The 14,513-nt window shown below is 44.6% G+C and overlaps 1 protein-coding gene across 1 annotated transcript in view; it reads right to left on the bottom strand.

The window, feature by feature from the left end:
• ENDOD1 (endonuclease domain containing 1) overlaps positions 1–14,513 on the bottom strand; it is a 29,809-nt gene continuing 15,296 nt past the window's right edge. The window contains exon 2 of the mRNA XM_047752666.1: positions 1–4,188. Within this exon, the coding sequence (XP_047608622.1) occupies positions 2,986–4,188 (1,203 nt within the window). The 3' untranslated portion in view covers positions 1–2,985. The remainder of the gene's footprint in view (positions 4,189–14,513) is intronic.

Below are 14,513 nucleotides of genomic sequence, written 5' to 3'. Positions count from 1 at the left end.
TGAGTTGTCAACAATTACTTTATTGAGCGTTTCAAGGTGCATAGCATTGTACAGAGCTTGAAAATGTCAAATTGACTTTTGTCACATTCTGTTAAGGTTCCCGCAATGTCCATGGTTTTGTGGTTTTTCCTCCTTTTAGCCTACGCTGCTGGCACCTCTGTTACAAGCTTACCATGATGCTGCACATGGATTAATTGTGCTATGTTCTCCCCCCTAGAGGGCTGAACTCCTCAAGGATGGTGTCCATGTACTGTTGATTTCTGCAACCTTGATGTTCAAATACACATGTGATGGATGAATGACGGAATGAACGACCAGTGTTTTCCTCTAGTTCCTTCTCCCAACCCCTTTATCTTCACTGAGGGGCAAGCGCTGATGCTGAATGAGAAGCAAACCCTTACAAGGCACAATGGAAAAGAGGAACGTCCAAAGGCGTGGCTGACCCACAGACTAGAAAATCAGCTCCATAATCAGGAAGAGTTGGCTGACCTCCCCAAGAGCCCGAAAATGTAGCAGAGCCACAGAAAAAATCTTCAAGCTAGCGCTGGGGTTGAGACGGGGTTTATCAACCCCAGCTACCACCTCAAAGCCCAAAGTAGCTCATTGGGAACAAGACAACAAGAACACCTGCTAGAGCCAGTGAACCAGAGGCAGAGCCAATACCAGCAGTCCTGAGCAGTGGGTCTCAGCCACCTAACCTTAGGGCTATTTTTTGCTTTATTACCCCTTTCTAGATTTAAAAACAAAAACAAAACAAAACAAAAGGCCACACCATAATAAATAAATAAGACACTAAGCAACTAGAACGGAAAAGGAAGACATTGCAAGTGGTTCTCAAGACGCAGTTTGGATACCCAGCCCATGATACCAAGGGGCTCAAGCTGCCATGGATGCTCTCTTTGGGCCTTTCAGTGCGCAATTAAGTACTCGGTGGGAATATCAATTCCATGGGAGGCAGGAGCATGATGTTGTACATGGGTGGCTAAATGTTACATCATACAGGCCAAATCCAATTGATTCATCAGCACCTAGTCTGTTTGGTGAACGATGGAGAAAACTCTGCTGTGGTTCAGGGAAGCAACTGGACCACACACCTGACATCCCAGGTGCAATGGGATGGGTTCAGAAGACCCTGGCTCCTGATCAGGCCTCAGCATGCTCAACAAACGGGGGTTTAGCCAGTCCATCTCTGGTCCCTTCTGAAATTCCCTTTCTTTCATCTGGCCAGATTCTTGACCCTTCAGTATCAAGGCAAAACCTTTTCCTTCCCTGAAACTGCACACTGCTGAAATGAAGGCAAACCCAACTACAGATTTTTATGCTCATAAACAGAAGTATTGATAAAATGCTAGTTAAGAGTCTTAGATAATCTAGTGTGTAGCTCCCTATGACACAGAAACAGGCTGGCTTCATACTCCCCAGCCTTGTACCACACACCGATCGGGATGGCACCTTGCTGGCTGCTCTACTTTGAGTTCCATTCAGTTATTTTTCTGCAAAATATAACTCTTGCTACGGTCACATTTCTTGTCCACCAACCTGATGCAAAGAGTTTTCCCGTCCTTCCTTCCTTGTTGCCCTTCTGGACCCCAAGTTTTTGCATCAAGCTTTCAGACGCATGGTGGCCTGCACCCCCAAAATCAATAGTTTACACAGTAACTCTTTAGAACACTCAGAAAAGTCTAGCTGATTCCATCTCAGCTGTGAAAGGCAGAGCAAAGTTGGGGAGCCTCTGCTTCCTAAACTGTGATCATTTTCATGGCAAGATTTGAAATGACACCTGCTTGATCCAAAAATTGGGGATTAGCTCTCAAACAGAACTGACATTAATGGGACCCACTATAAAAATAATTTCCTAAGAGAATGATTCTGAATCAAATTTATACATATGTGAACTTAGATATAAATGCATATGGATTTTTTTCCAAATAAAAGAAGAGTTTTTATTTTGTGGCTCTTTTTTATACATTGATACCAAAACAATCATTTAAAGACAGAAGTCAAAGTGTTTTACTCTATTGGGTACTTGCTTGAAGTGTAAGAATAACTGACTAGCATGTTCCAGAATATGAATTTTCTTATTAGCTTAACACGTAGATCTTTGAGCTCTGTCTTTTCAGCCAGAGATTTAACATAAGTCAAGATAATCCAAGCTTGACTAAGGATGTCCTCAGATCTACAGCACCTACTCAGAGCAGAGGTCTGACCTTTGCACTCCCATTTTTATACCCAGGACAACTGTACTACAGTTTCCAAGGGGCAAATGATCTTAATCTTTGCATTCAGAATTTGTTATGCCACGACTGGCATAAAATGCTTATCATTACCTAAAAGGAAAAAAAAATGCAGCAGAATTCAACTTTAGAGAAACACCAAAATTAACATTCCAGGTCCTTGGGAGCCATGGAAAGCTAAGGGATATAGGAGATTCTATATCCTAAGAAAGCTTATTTCAATAGGGAAGCGTGTCTGCACCTCGCCAAGTCAGCCAAGTTGGGGAGAAAGAGAAGCACATGATAACAAACTGGCCAGGAATATTTATGTCAGTTTTGCTTAAGTCTCAGAGAGTAATCAGAGGAACAAGATGCCTTTCTCCTTTTCTCAGAAACCCTTTGGTTTAAAGTTGTCCTCCTTCTAGTTCTTCCCTCTCCTATAACTTTTTAATGATCACAAATGACCAGCAGCATATCATAGGTGGTCCTCTGTGTCAGAGAGAATAACTGAAGGTTACAGCTGGGAAGTTCACCCACATTTTAGCAGACGACCTACACGCAATCCCACCCTGAACATTTCTCTTGGGTCAAGTCTAAACTGTACCATCTCCCTTGGCAAAAAATGTGCAGATACCCCCACCAAAGGCCAAACTATGATAATTGACAGTGAACAGAAATCCACTGTATAGATAAAATATTCCAGCTTTCTCTTCCAGCTTTAAAAAAAAAAAAAATCAAATTCACTGTGACTGGGCACTCAGTTTTTCAAGTTCTATAACTCCCCAGGATTGTCAGAAGTAATCTTAAAGCCAATCCGCTTGCAGACAGTAAAAAGGACCTGAAATATGCCACCCATGGTGCCAAAAGCGGTGTCGAAGAGCAGAGAGATGATGCCACCAAGGCCCACTGCAATGTCCCTGCAAACGATTGGAACCGCGCCCACGGTGTAGACAGGGAAGGTGGCTACATCCACAAGGACTCGGACGGGGAGGCCCAGAACTCGGCAAACAACCTTCAGCAGGCAACAGAGGATCCGGAGAATGGCCCTGGTGATCCTGACCATGACTTTGAGCACCTTCCAGGGAATGCTGGCCAGCTCCTCCCCAATGGCCAAGAAGTAAGAGATGGTGGCTGAACCCAGGCGATAAAGGCAGCTTTCCAGACCATAGGTCACCTGCTTGGTGACATACCACACGAAATACACAGTGTACTTCAGGATTCCTATGGCAAGGCAATAAATTAATTGGCAAAGTTTGATGAATGGGGTAGCGATGAAGCCCAAGAGTTTCCCCAAAAGGCTGCTCTTTTCCCCAGAAGTTTCTGGAGGCAACAGAGCGGACCTCGTGCTCCTTGTGCTAGAAGGGGTTCTGGAGGCTCCCTCAGTGTGCACCCTCCGCTCCTCGTCCTGGACTTGGTTAACCATTTCCAGGATCTTCTTCATTTTCTCTGTGTCTTGTTCCATTTCCCCACAGTTGTCCTGGAACAGCTGAGGGTTGAATGGAAGCAATTTCTCGAGCTCTTTCACCATCACATCTTCTATGACGTCCCCGTCCCGGGTGTGCTTGACAAAGCCCATGGCCCAGCCTCCTCCAGGGACAGCACAACAGGCAGCCAGCCAAACAAACTCAGGGATGGTCACTTTGTCTTTGACCTTGAGGTCGGAGGGCACGGCCCCTGTGAGGATATAGAGCTCTTCCCCATTGCCACACTGTGGGCTCAGGGCCAGGTCCATCAGGCTGTTGAGAGTCAGATACCACTGTTTCTGGAAGGATGGGGTCATCGGAGCTGCATTGGTGAGAGTGAACGTGGCCGTGTGGGGGTCACTGCTGAGGGAGAATGGGTAGAGCTGTCCTGTCTGGTAATCAGAGCCCAGGTAATCAGCATTCAAGGCTTGCTTGCTTCCCAGGTTGTTCACAGAGCTGGTGGCATCTGCCTCATCAGTCACCTCCTCAAGGCTGCTGCTGGGGTCATCGATCTGAAAGACGAGAGCAAGAGTGAGATGCATCTCAGTTCACTGCGGACAGGGTGTCCTTGGATCGTTCTGCCAAGACCCTAGAGAAGACTCTGTTGCACAAACACTTTTGAGGCATAGATTTGGAAGTGCACACACTGTTTGTTCTAATAGTTCACAGTCCTGGTGTCTGAAAGCATCTTTTAAATAGGCTGGTTCCTATTTTTTTCCCCTTTTGGGGCTGCCCCTATGGGCTATGGAAGCTCCCGGGCTTGGAGTAGAATCAGGGCTGCAGGCCTCAGCCACAGCAACACTGGATCCAAGCCACATTTGCAACCTACACCCCAGCTGGCAGCCACGGCCAGATCCTTAACCCACCGAGCAAGGCCAGGGATCAAACCCACATCCTCACCGACACTAGGTCAGGTTTGTAACTCACTGAGGTACACGGGAACCTGGCTGTTTGCCATTTCACTGTCTTTGTACACCCCCTCCTGCCCTACAACATGCTCACACAACATGCTCACACAAACACACCATCGGACATCGGTTTTCAGTCTGCTGTGGTTCTACAAATTTCACAGCCCTTTGGGGGAATATTTTCCCATGAGACTCAAATTGATCGTAAACATGAGAACAAGGGGAAAAGTAGATCTCAGCAGGCCCATAAAAGTCAGAACTGCAATTCAGATCATGAGCCATCAAGGTTGGCTGCAATTAAATGAACACATTCTTAAGGGATTTTACATGCTTTGGGATATACGAAAAAACAATCAACCCTAATCAGAGCATTTAAATCAAATGGGAGGAAATGTATAGATCATTGCCAGTTATTAGATACGTACCAGGCCAGGCTTAAACCTGACCAACTGCTCTTCAAAATTAATCTCATAATATTTGCTATTATTAACAAGGTAAAATTGTTCATTTTTTATAAAAATTATACATTGTTAATTTTTTATAATTGTTATTTTTATAATTATACAATTGTATAATTTTTTGTCTGGACCAATCTAGCTATGTGCTATATAACAATAATCATCAATACATATGTTGATCTCTCTCTATATATGTCTACATATGTGTGTGTGTGTATATGTATATATCCCTCTTGGTTCTGCTTTTTTTTCCCCCAGCAGTATAATATATACTTTCACTTTATCATTCTGAAAGGATGAAAGGAAAGAGCTCAGGACTGACCCCAAATTCGGTTTTTAGCCCCCACACTAGACTGTAAATTCCTTGACACCAAGGACTCTATATATAGGATCCAGTCAAGGACTGACACATACTAGAATCTCAACACATTCTCGTTAAACTGAGATGGTTATCACTGCACTATTTATAGTAGCAAGTCAAACCAACCTACATTTCCTGAAGTTGGGAATGGTTAAGCAAACGGTGTTATATCCATCAAAGAGCTATCTTAAAGCCATTGAAAAGCATTTGTAATGAAAGGGAAATACGTGCTGTAATGTTGAAAGGCAGACTAAAAAATTAAATGATAATTTGTTTTTAAGTGTAAAAATAGGCAGGAAAAAACTTTGGAAGGAACTACATGAAAATGTCCACAATAGTTGTCCGCCTCCTGGGGATGCAAGGGAAACTTCTTTTTTTCTAATTTCTTATTTCTCTCCCTGTACCTTTCCTACCCACATCAACCCACAAAGTATGTGCATGTTTCTTTCAAAAGGAAAAAACAAAAACAAAAAGGAAACTAATTAAGATAAGGAAATTCCTTTTACCTGATTCTCTGGAGTTGGTGCCACTCACTAAATTTGTTGTTGAACCCAAGTTCAACTGTGTGCATTTGAGCTGCGTGCATTTCTCCAGCTCTGTGATGGCACAGGTAGGCAGGCTCACACAGGGATGTGTAGGGATGGCGAGGGCAATGGAGGAGCAAGCTGGTATGAATGCAGGCTCTTTACTGAAGCCTAATGGAGTAATACAAAGCCTCACCCTTCAAGGCTGCTCCAACCCTTAAGCCCTGTCTTAAAAGGGAACCTAGATGCTCCGCATTCCCACCATATCCCCATAGGACATCGATAAGAAGTTCATTCATTTTATAAAACTGCTGCTGCTGCTCTCCTATAACTGAAAGAAATACCCCCGTGGAAATATTAGCCTCATTCTTGAATCATGAGATCAAGTTACAACATAGCCAAGATTGTGTAGGCTTGGGTGGAAGGTCAGGAATTTTTTTGTTGTTGTTGTTGTCTTTTTGCTATTTCTTGGGCCGCTCCTGCGGCATATGGAGGTTCCCGGGCTAGGGGTCCAATCGGAGCTGTAGCCACCGGCCTACGCCAGAGCCACAGCAACGCGGGATCTGAGCCGAGTCTGCAACCTACACCACAGCTCGTGACAACGCCGGATCGTTAACCCACTGAGCAAGGGCAGGGACCGAACCTGCAACCTCATGGTTCCTAGTCGGATTCGTTAACCACTGCGCCACGACGGGAACTCCAGGTCAGGAATTTAAAGAGGTGTGTTTCTCCATCTCTACTAGGGCCTTGGGTCTGCTTTTATTTTAGCCTGGTGTAGCTTCTTTTTTGTTGTTTTTTAGGGCTGCACCCACAGCATATGGAGGCTAGGGGTTGATTCAGAGCTGCAGCTGCCAGCCTGCTCCACAGCCACAGCCACACCAGATCCAAGCCTTGTCTGTGACCTACACCACAGCTCAGGACAACGCCAGATCCTTAACCCACTGAGCAAGGCCAGGGATCGAACCCACAATCTCATGGTTCCTAGTCGCATTCATTAACCACTGCGCCACGACGGGAACTCCACAATGGGAATTTCTAGTGTAGCTTCTTTATCCATCTAGAGGAAGCCTGGAACTGCTTTGTTGTTTTGTTTTGTTTTGTTTTAATTGGTAGCTGTGTGACACAGTGTAAGGCAACATAGTGGTTCATCTTCAGCCCAAGGGCCACTCTGGAAAGAATCAATGCCTACAGGGACAGAAGTCCAGCTGGAGCACAAGCAGAGAAGAGAGATTCTTAGATGAAGAAGGGGAGGGAACAAAAGAGAGCCAGGCAGGAGAAGAAGAGGGAAGAGATAAAAGATAGGGGAAAGAAAAAAGAGAGAGAGAGTGAGAGGGATTGCGCGTGTGTGTGTGTGTGTGTGTGTGTATGTGTGTATAAGAGAAAATACAATATCCTGCTCTTAGGCAGAAACCAGGACTGTGGGTTGATTTACTCCCAAAGGTCAGGCAAGCACGGTCTCCCAAAAGCCAAGGTCAGAGGAGACCTAGCTGGTTGCTTCTGTACCCTCTTAGGCCACTTGAGTTCAAGGGGCCCCAGATGTCTGCCATGGCCGTGCACCTGGCCACCAGGTGAGGCCTTTCCTGCCCACAGTTCACAGGCATATGGGAAATGGGCCAGGATGAACCGAGGCAGTTAGGAAGGCCAGGGTCAATTCTGCAATGGGCCCTGTTCACCTCCCTGCCCAGGGCCTCCCCCGGCAGAGCACAAGTTAAACTGTACCCTCTGAATGGACAGCAGAAGGGAGAGCGTGTTCCCTCACTTTGCTTTCTCCAGAATCCCATGTCTATGGTCACTAGACTCTTAGGAACCCCAAATCTGGCCCTACAGTTTGGTGACAAAGTAGAATAGAGTATCTGAAATCAAGACAAAAATGCCTGAACAGGAGGTGATAGATATGACAGGAGGTCAAGAACTCACATTTAAAAAAAAAAACAAAAAAAAACTATCAATGAAATGCTTTCAATATAACATTACAGAGAAGGTGTTTTTACCTGATTTTATAGGTGGGAAACTGAAACAGAGAAAAATGAACTAACTTTTCTCTTCCTTTTTTTCTTTTTTTATGGGAAAAGTTCCCAGTCTAGGGGTCAAATCAGAGCTGCAGCTGAGGCCTCCACCACAGCCACAGCAACACCACCGGATGTGAGCTGCCTCTTCGACCTATGCCACAGCTTGTAGCAATGCTGGATCCTTAACCTATGGAGGCCAGGGATCGAACTTGCATCCTCAGAGAGACAACACAGGGGCCTTCACCTGCTGAGCCACAACAGGAACTCCTGAATATCCTTTCCATAGTCGTTCAATCATTAGCTGAACAGGATTTGAACTGAGGTCAGTCTTTTGATTCCTAAGGTATGTTCTTCACCACTAAGCCATATGTTCCTCCATCTGAATGGACACCGCTCTACCAGCTTTCTCTACCAAAGCGTAGAAAACCCCACTGGAGTCTCCTTTTTCTCTCTATGTCATGGAATAAATGAAGTTGCGTAAGGATGCAAGGAGAGAAGTCAATGCCTGAGTCTCCTGGGGCTGCAGTCCCCAGACTATGGAGACTGGAAAGGAGACGATAAAAGGACATAGGGACAGAGTGGTCCCCGTGCTTCCTTTCTGCCTTTTGCCCAGGGCACACGGACGCTGAGCCTCTAGCTTCACAGTCTAAGAAACGTGGCAGCACGGGCAGTAGGCAACGGGCCACAGGAGATTCAGAGTCCCACCACCCTTAGAAACCAGTCGGCTGGCTTCCTATTAGCACCTCACTTGGCGACTCACTTTTTCTTCTCTACACCAGCAGGTGTAACAGAGAACAGGCAGAGCAAAACTCCATGGAGAAAACGGTGTCAGGTGTTCTAGGCTTGGCTTGTCTGGTCATCTTAGTTCAATACACTAGTGTATATACATTCGTGCGAGTGCTCCCAGTCAAAATGAAAACACAAAGGAAGTAACAGAGACATTTTCCAAGGTTTATCTAATCCAGTCTTAGGTCTCTGATAAAAATAGCAGAGACTGTTTAATAAGATCATATGCTGAATGACTCCTCTATTCTCTCCTTTGAAGATCCAATTACATCAAAGCCTCTCAATCCTTTTTGTAACTTTTTTTTCCTAATTCATATTTCAGTAACTATACTGCATTCCAGGGGAGTTCCGCAGGTCTATCTTCCAATTTACTAAATCTGTGTTTAGCTATGTTTAGTTTCCTATGTATTTTGTTGAGGTGTTTTGCTTTTTTGTTTTTCATTTCAATGACTCTTTTTTTCTTTTCTAGCATTTCTATTTGGTTCTATTTAAAATTCTATTTTTTTCCCTCTTACGGAATTCTTTTTTATCTTTCAATAGTCTAGACATTCTTCAAGTCTCTTTAAGATCTATTTTTATTTGGTTTTTCAGTTTCTTTTCTTGCTCCTACTGGTTGACTTTAAGATGGTGGGTATGCCTAAGGACTTTGTAATTTTCACTTGTGAGCTTGTCTTCATAAGAGATCCATGATGTTTTGTTGGGGAAAAAAAAATGAAAACAAAACGAATCTAATAGGATTGCTTTTGCAGTTGCCTCTGCTGGTACCCAAAAGAGTTCAATGATTCTGAACTAGCTTCTGAGTTTTCTCATTCAGGGTTTCTACATGGAAAAAGCAATGCACATTTGGATCCGCACAAAGGAAAGACGATGGCTTTAAGCTTATTTCTGGAAGGTGACTATTTCCACTAATGACACGGTGTGGGCAGCTACTTCCTATAACAACTTGAAGGTCGTTTTCCTGTCTGGTTCAGCAGTGCTGCAGCAATTTGCCAGCCCTCTGCTTTACCTGGTGTGCCTAGTTCCAGATCCATGTCGTGAACAGGTTATGTGACCTTGATTCCTGTCCCAGGCAGGTTAGAGCCCTAGCCCCGAGCTTAGCTCTTGGTCCCTTAAACATTTCTGACACCTGAAAAGTGTTCTTACATTTTTGCTGAAATATGAATTTAACTTAAATATATACATAGTTTTAATTTTTACTTAATTATTTTCTTTTTATGGCTGCACCTGTGACATATGGAAGTTCCCGGTCCAGGGGTCAGATCGTACCTACAACTGGAGCCTACATTGCAGCCACAGCCACACAGGATCTGAGCCGCATCTGCAGCCTATGCTGGAGCTTGTGGCAATACTGGATCCTTAATCCACTGAGCCAGGCCAGGGATTGAACCTGCATCCTCAAAGAGAACACATTGGGGCCTTAACCCACTGAGCCACAAATGGGAACACTTGTACCTAATTTTTTTTAAATCCAATATCTCTATATGTTTGTACTGGGAGGAGAGGAATTCCACATCTGCCCAGGGACTTTGTTTTCCCTGCTGTCTAAGGTTTAAAAAGTTTCTTCTAAAGTATGCCTTGTTTTTTTTCATAACTCATTATAGATTTACTGATTTTGCTTAAATCTCATTTTTTCTACTTGGAGCAACTCCTGGATTAATTGTCTGGAATAAGGAGAAAGAGCATCATTCAACACTTTTACAAGCTGAAGTCTTTCACTCAGAATAGGCTAGAGGGCCTCCCAGCTCTTTCTTAAATCACATCAGCCAGCTTACAAACAATCCGATTCTGTATGATTTTTGTTTATTTTGACCAATTCCTTTGTTATCTATTACACAAAGATAATAATTATTACTATCTGTAATTCTCGTGTCTGTGCATGTAGGCATTCTATCTCACTGAAATTTATTTCCATTGACTCTGTACTTTGAAACTGGGAGTCACTAAAAAATGTATAGTATGTTACATTATCATATCATCTACAAAACATATTAAATCTTAGGACCTTATAACAGTCTGCTAACTGATCTCCACGGAGAGGTGTGTCCATTATGATTCCTACATCCTGTCTTAACACTAGTTTTTTAACCTATGAAAAAACTTTTTTGGGGGGTGGGGCACACCCACAGCGTATGGAAGTTCCCACGCTAGAAGCTGAATCAGAGCTGCAGCTACTGGCCTACACCACAGCCATAGCAACAACGCAGGATCCAAGCCCCATCTGTGACCTACACTGCAGCTTGTGGCAACGCTGCATCCTTAACCCACTGAATGAGGCCAGGGATGGAACCTGCATCCTCAGAGATACTACTTGGATTCTTAACCCGCTGAGCCACAGTGGGAACTCCCAAAACTTTCTTTTGATCTCAAGATAACTCGTGTTCTAATATCATTTGTGAAAGAATCATCTGAAAATCTAAATAAAATTGGAATAACAGCTCCCCATCATCATCATGCTTACTTAATTCTACAAAACCACCATCCTGTCTTGGAAAGCTCTTGCTTTCAGAAAGAAGGGCAAAGTGTGTGTGTAACTGAACACCTGACTTGTGTATGGAAAACTGTACTAAAAATGAGATGATTTGATTTAAAAGTGTGATATATCCTTTTATACGCTGTCACATAAAGGGCAGGTGTATTTTTCCATGCTCTCTGTAGCCACAGTTTAATGATCTGGCTCTGGCAATAACAGTAAATTACCAACAACACTGCTCCCTAAAGACAAAAACACACCTATGATGTAAGAGGGAATTACAATTTCTGGGTTACACGTGCCCTTTTGCAATCACCAGTGATCTTTCTCTTGGGTTTCCCAGCAGAAGGGCGGGATGAAGGGGCAGGTACAAAGCTCTGTGTTATCTGCCTTCTGGCTGACCTGGTCCCCCTGGGCTGCCGATGTAATCTGATACAGTTCCTGGGTTTAACGGAAAACAATTTTTTTTTTTTTTTTGCTAATCACAACATGTTCAGGAGGTTTTAGAAGGAGGAGCTCTTCCCCTCCACCAGTATCCAGCCCCTTAAATAATCTTATAATAAATTTCTTTTCAAATTTAGTACCAAGAAAAAAAAAACTGCTTCTCTCAACAAGTTGGTCTGTTTTCTTATACCAGACATCAAAAGCTTCTTAAACCCATGGGATTTCTTTTTTTGCTCTGGAATTAAATGAAAGGAGACTTTCAATGTTCCTGCTAATACACATGAAAGAAAAAGAGACTAGTAGAAAATTGAGAAGGAGGGCTGGAGCGGAAATAGGCACCCATCCAACAACACGCTTTAAGCATGTTTATGTGCGATCACTAGTGGAGCAGAAAGCATTAGGCCTGGTAATAATAACAATAATAACAACCATCAACATTGATCGAGTATATATGCCGGGCACTATTCTAAGAATTTTTCAGGTACTAAATCAGGAAGTGGCTGCACTAAATATTCACTCATTTAAACTCATAAAACCTAGGTGCTATCATGATCGTGTTTTGACAGGTGGAGAAACAGAGGCACGTGAAGATCAAGCAGCTTACTAAAGGTCACATAGTTTGTAGTGGTGTCACATGTCAACTCAGAAGTCCAGCCCCACAGGGGCTGTTCTTAGTCACTGCTTCAGAAGCCTCAAAATAGGTCTTCACGGGAGTTCCCTTGTGGCGTAGTGGGTTAAGAACCTGATGCTGTCACAGCGGCCCAAGCCGTTGCATGGGTTCAGTCCCTAGCCTGGGCACTTCCACATACTGTGGGTGCAAACAAACAAACATTCAAACAAACAAAAATAGAAATAGGCCTTCACATTAAGAAACTTATCATCTATTTAGGAAAATAAGATATAGATACATACAAAGTTAAATCGGAAACCCAGAGAAAACAAGAGTGTAAGGCAGATAAAGTTAAGTGCCAAACAATGTGATAAAGAAAAAGAGCAATCGGATTTTAGAGGAAGGAAAGGTACAATGAACCCTGTCAGAGAGGACCTCTTACATTTTGGAGAAAACAAATATGACTGAGGTTAGGAGGCTGTGCAAGATTTTGATACATTCAGAAAAATAGAAAGATAGTAAGGCCGACAAGACATCTATACAAAAGCTTGGGGGCAGAGACTGCAGCCTGTGAAAATGGGATTCTGAGTGAGGAAAAGGGAAAGGTTTAATTGGAAGGGACAGCAAGGGACCAGACGGTAAAGGACTTGATCTACGGTAACTAAGCACAGAATAATTATAACTCTAACGCATGGAGTGCCGATGATGGACCAGGCAGCGTGGTAGAGGCTTTACATAAAGTCTCTTTTTAAAAAAATCCTAACAGGGTCCCTATTTCTTCCTTTGTAGAAAGTGTAACTGAGGCTCAATTGTTGAGTCAGGTGCTGACGTCACACTACCAGAGGAGGGGGCGGTCCCACACCCACGTGGCCTGACTTCGGCAACCATGACACACTTCTGCTCCCTTCTGCTTTTCTGGTGCTTTCAATGCTATGCTTCCAAGTGTGGACTTGGCCTGTACACAGAGGACATTTCCTGATGGCTTTGGAGGCCAGATCATCATTAGGGACCTGTAATTCCAGGGAGAGAAATACCTGCCCGCACTGGCCAGAAAAGCCTGGACCACGAGGCAGCTGAGAGAATAGAAAGAAAAGGACATGCTGCAGGTGGAGGGCTTGGGGCAGCCCTGCCGCTGATGGGTGGCTGGCACCAGGGCAGACAGTGCTGAGGAGCATGGGACATGAGGAGACGGTCCTGTGGGGGAGGCTGACCGCTAAAGACCTAGTGGGGAAGGGTCTGCCCTTCACTGCAGTGAGAGAATTTCAACATGGTCAAAGAATGCTCTGAGCTCCGCAGTAACCTGCACACCCCATCTCCTCCAATCTGCAGAGACAAGAGCGGCTCCAGAGAGAACAGACCGACCTCTGGTTCTGCTCCAGGATCTGCCCGTGGAAACGCTGGTCATGGACACAGTGGTGAAACTGGGATGATTCACCCTGGGAAGGGCGGCGTTTCCTTCCCCCCAGAATCTTCGGCTGAAGCTAGATAAGCACTTTCTGGGGATGATTCAGAGAAGATCCAGTGATTGGGGAGAGACGTAGCGAGCGCCCAACGAACTCTGCAGGGACAGAGGAGCTACTGCCTTTGGGCTGTGTTTTATTTTTCAACACAATTTCTATCATCAGGATTTCCCATTGTGGCTCAGCGGGTAAAGAACCCGACTAGTATCCATGAAGATGCAGGTTCCATCCCTGGCCTCGCTCAGGGGGTTAAGGATCTGGCGTTACCACAAGATGAAGCCTGGCTGTGACGAAGACTGGCAGCTGCAGCTCAGATTCAACCCCTAGCCTGGGATCTTCCATATACCATGGGTACAGCCCTAAAAAAAGAAGAAAAGAGTTATATATCAAACAAGTTGAACCGTGGGTGTTCCAATTTTGTTTCTGCTGTGTGAACTCTCTCTCTCTCTCACACACACACACACACACACACACATGCATGCATGCACAGGGGCATTAGAGAGATGCTATCACCCTGCTGCCCATCACTAAGTGGGTCGGAGGCCCCCTCACCAGGAGCCAAGCCTGCAGCTGGCGGTCGGAACATCAGATAATCTTATCAGAGCTGGAGCCGGACGCCGCAGACAGGCCCCCGGCACAGTCCCTCATGTCAGAATGAACTAGATCCGAGGGCTCACCATGGAAAATACCCAGCGAGGGAAAGAGCTGCCTTTCAGAAAAGCAGAGGGAGGCTGATCGGCGGGGCCACGAGAGCCGAGGAAGGGCATTTGAGAAGGAAAAATCCAGGAGGGCTTTTGGCTCGCAGGA

This window comes from Phacochoerus africanus, chromosome 11, assembly GCF_016906955.1.
Source record: "Phacochoerus africanus isolate WHEZ1 chromosome 11, ROS_Pafr_v1, whole genome shotgun sequence".
NCBI classification, from domain to species: domain Eukaryota; kingdom Metazoa; phylum Chordata; class Mammalia; order Artiodactyla; family Suidae; genus Phacochoerus; species Phacochoerus africanus.
The sequence above is the reverse complement of the archived record's forward strand: the minus strand, read 5'-3'. Positions and strand labels throughout refer to the sequence as shown.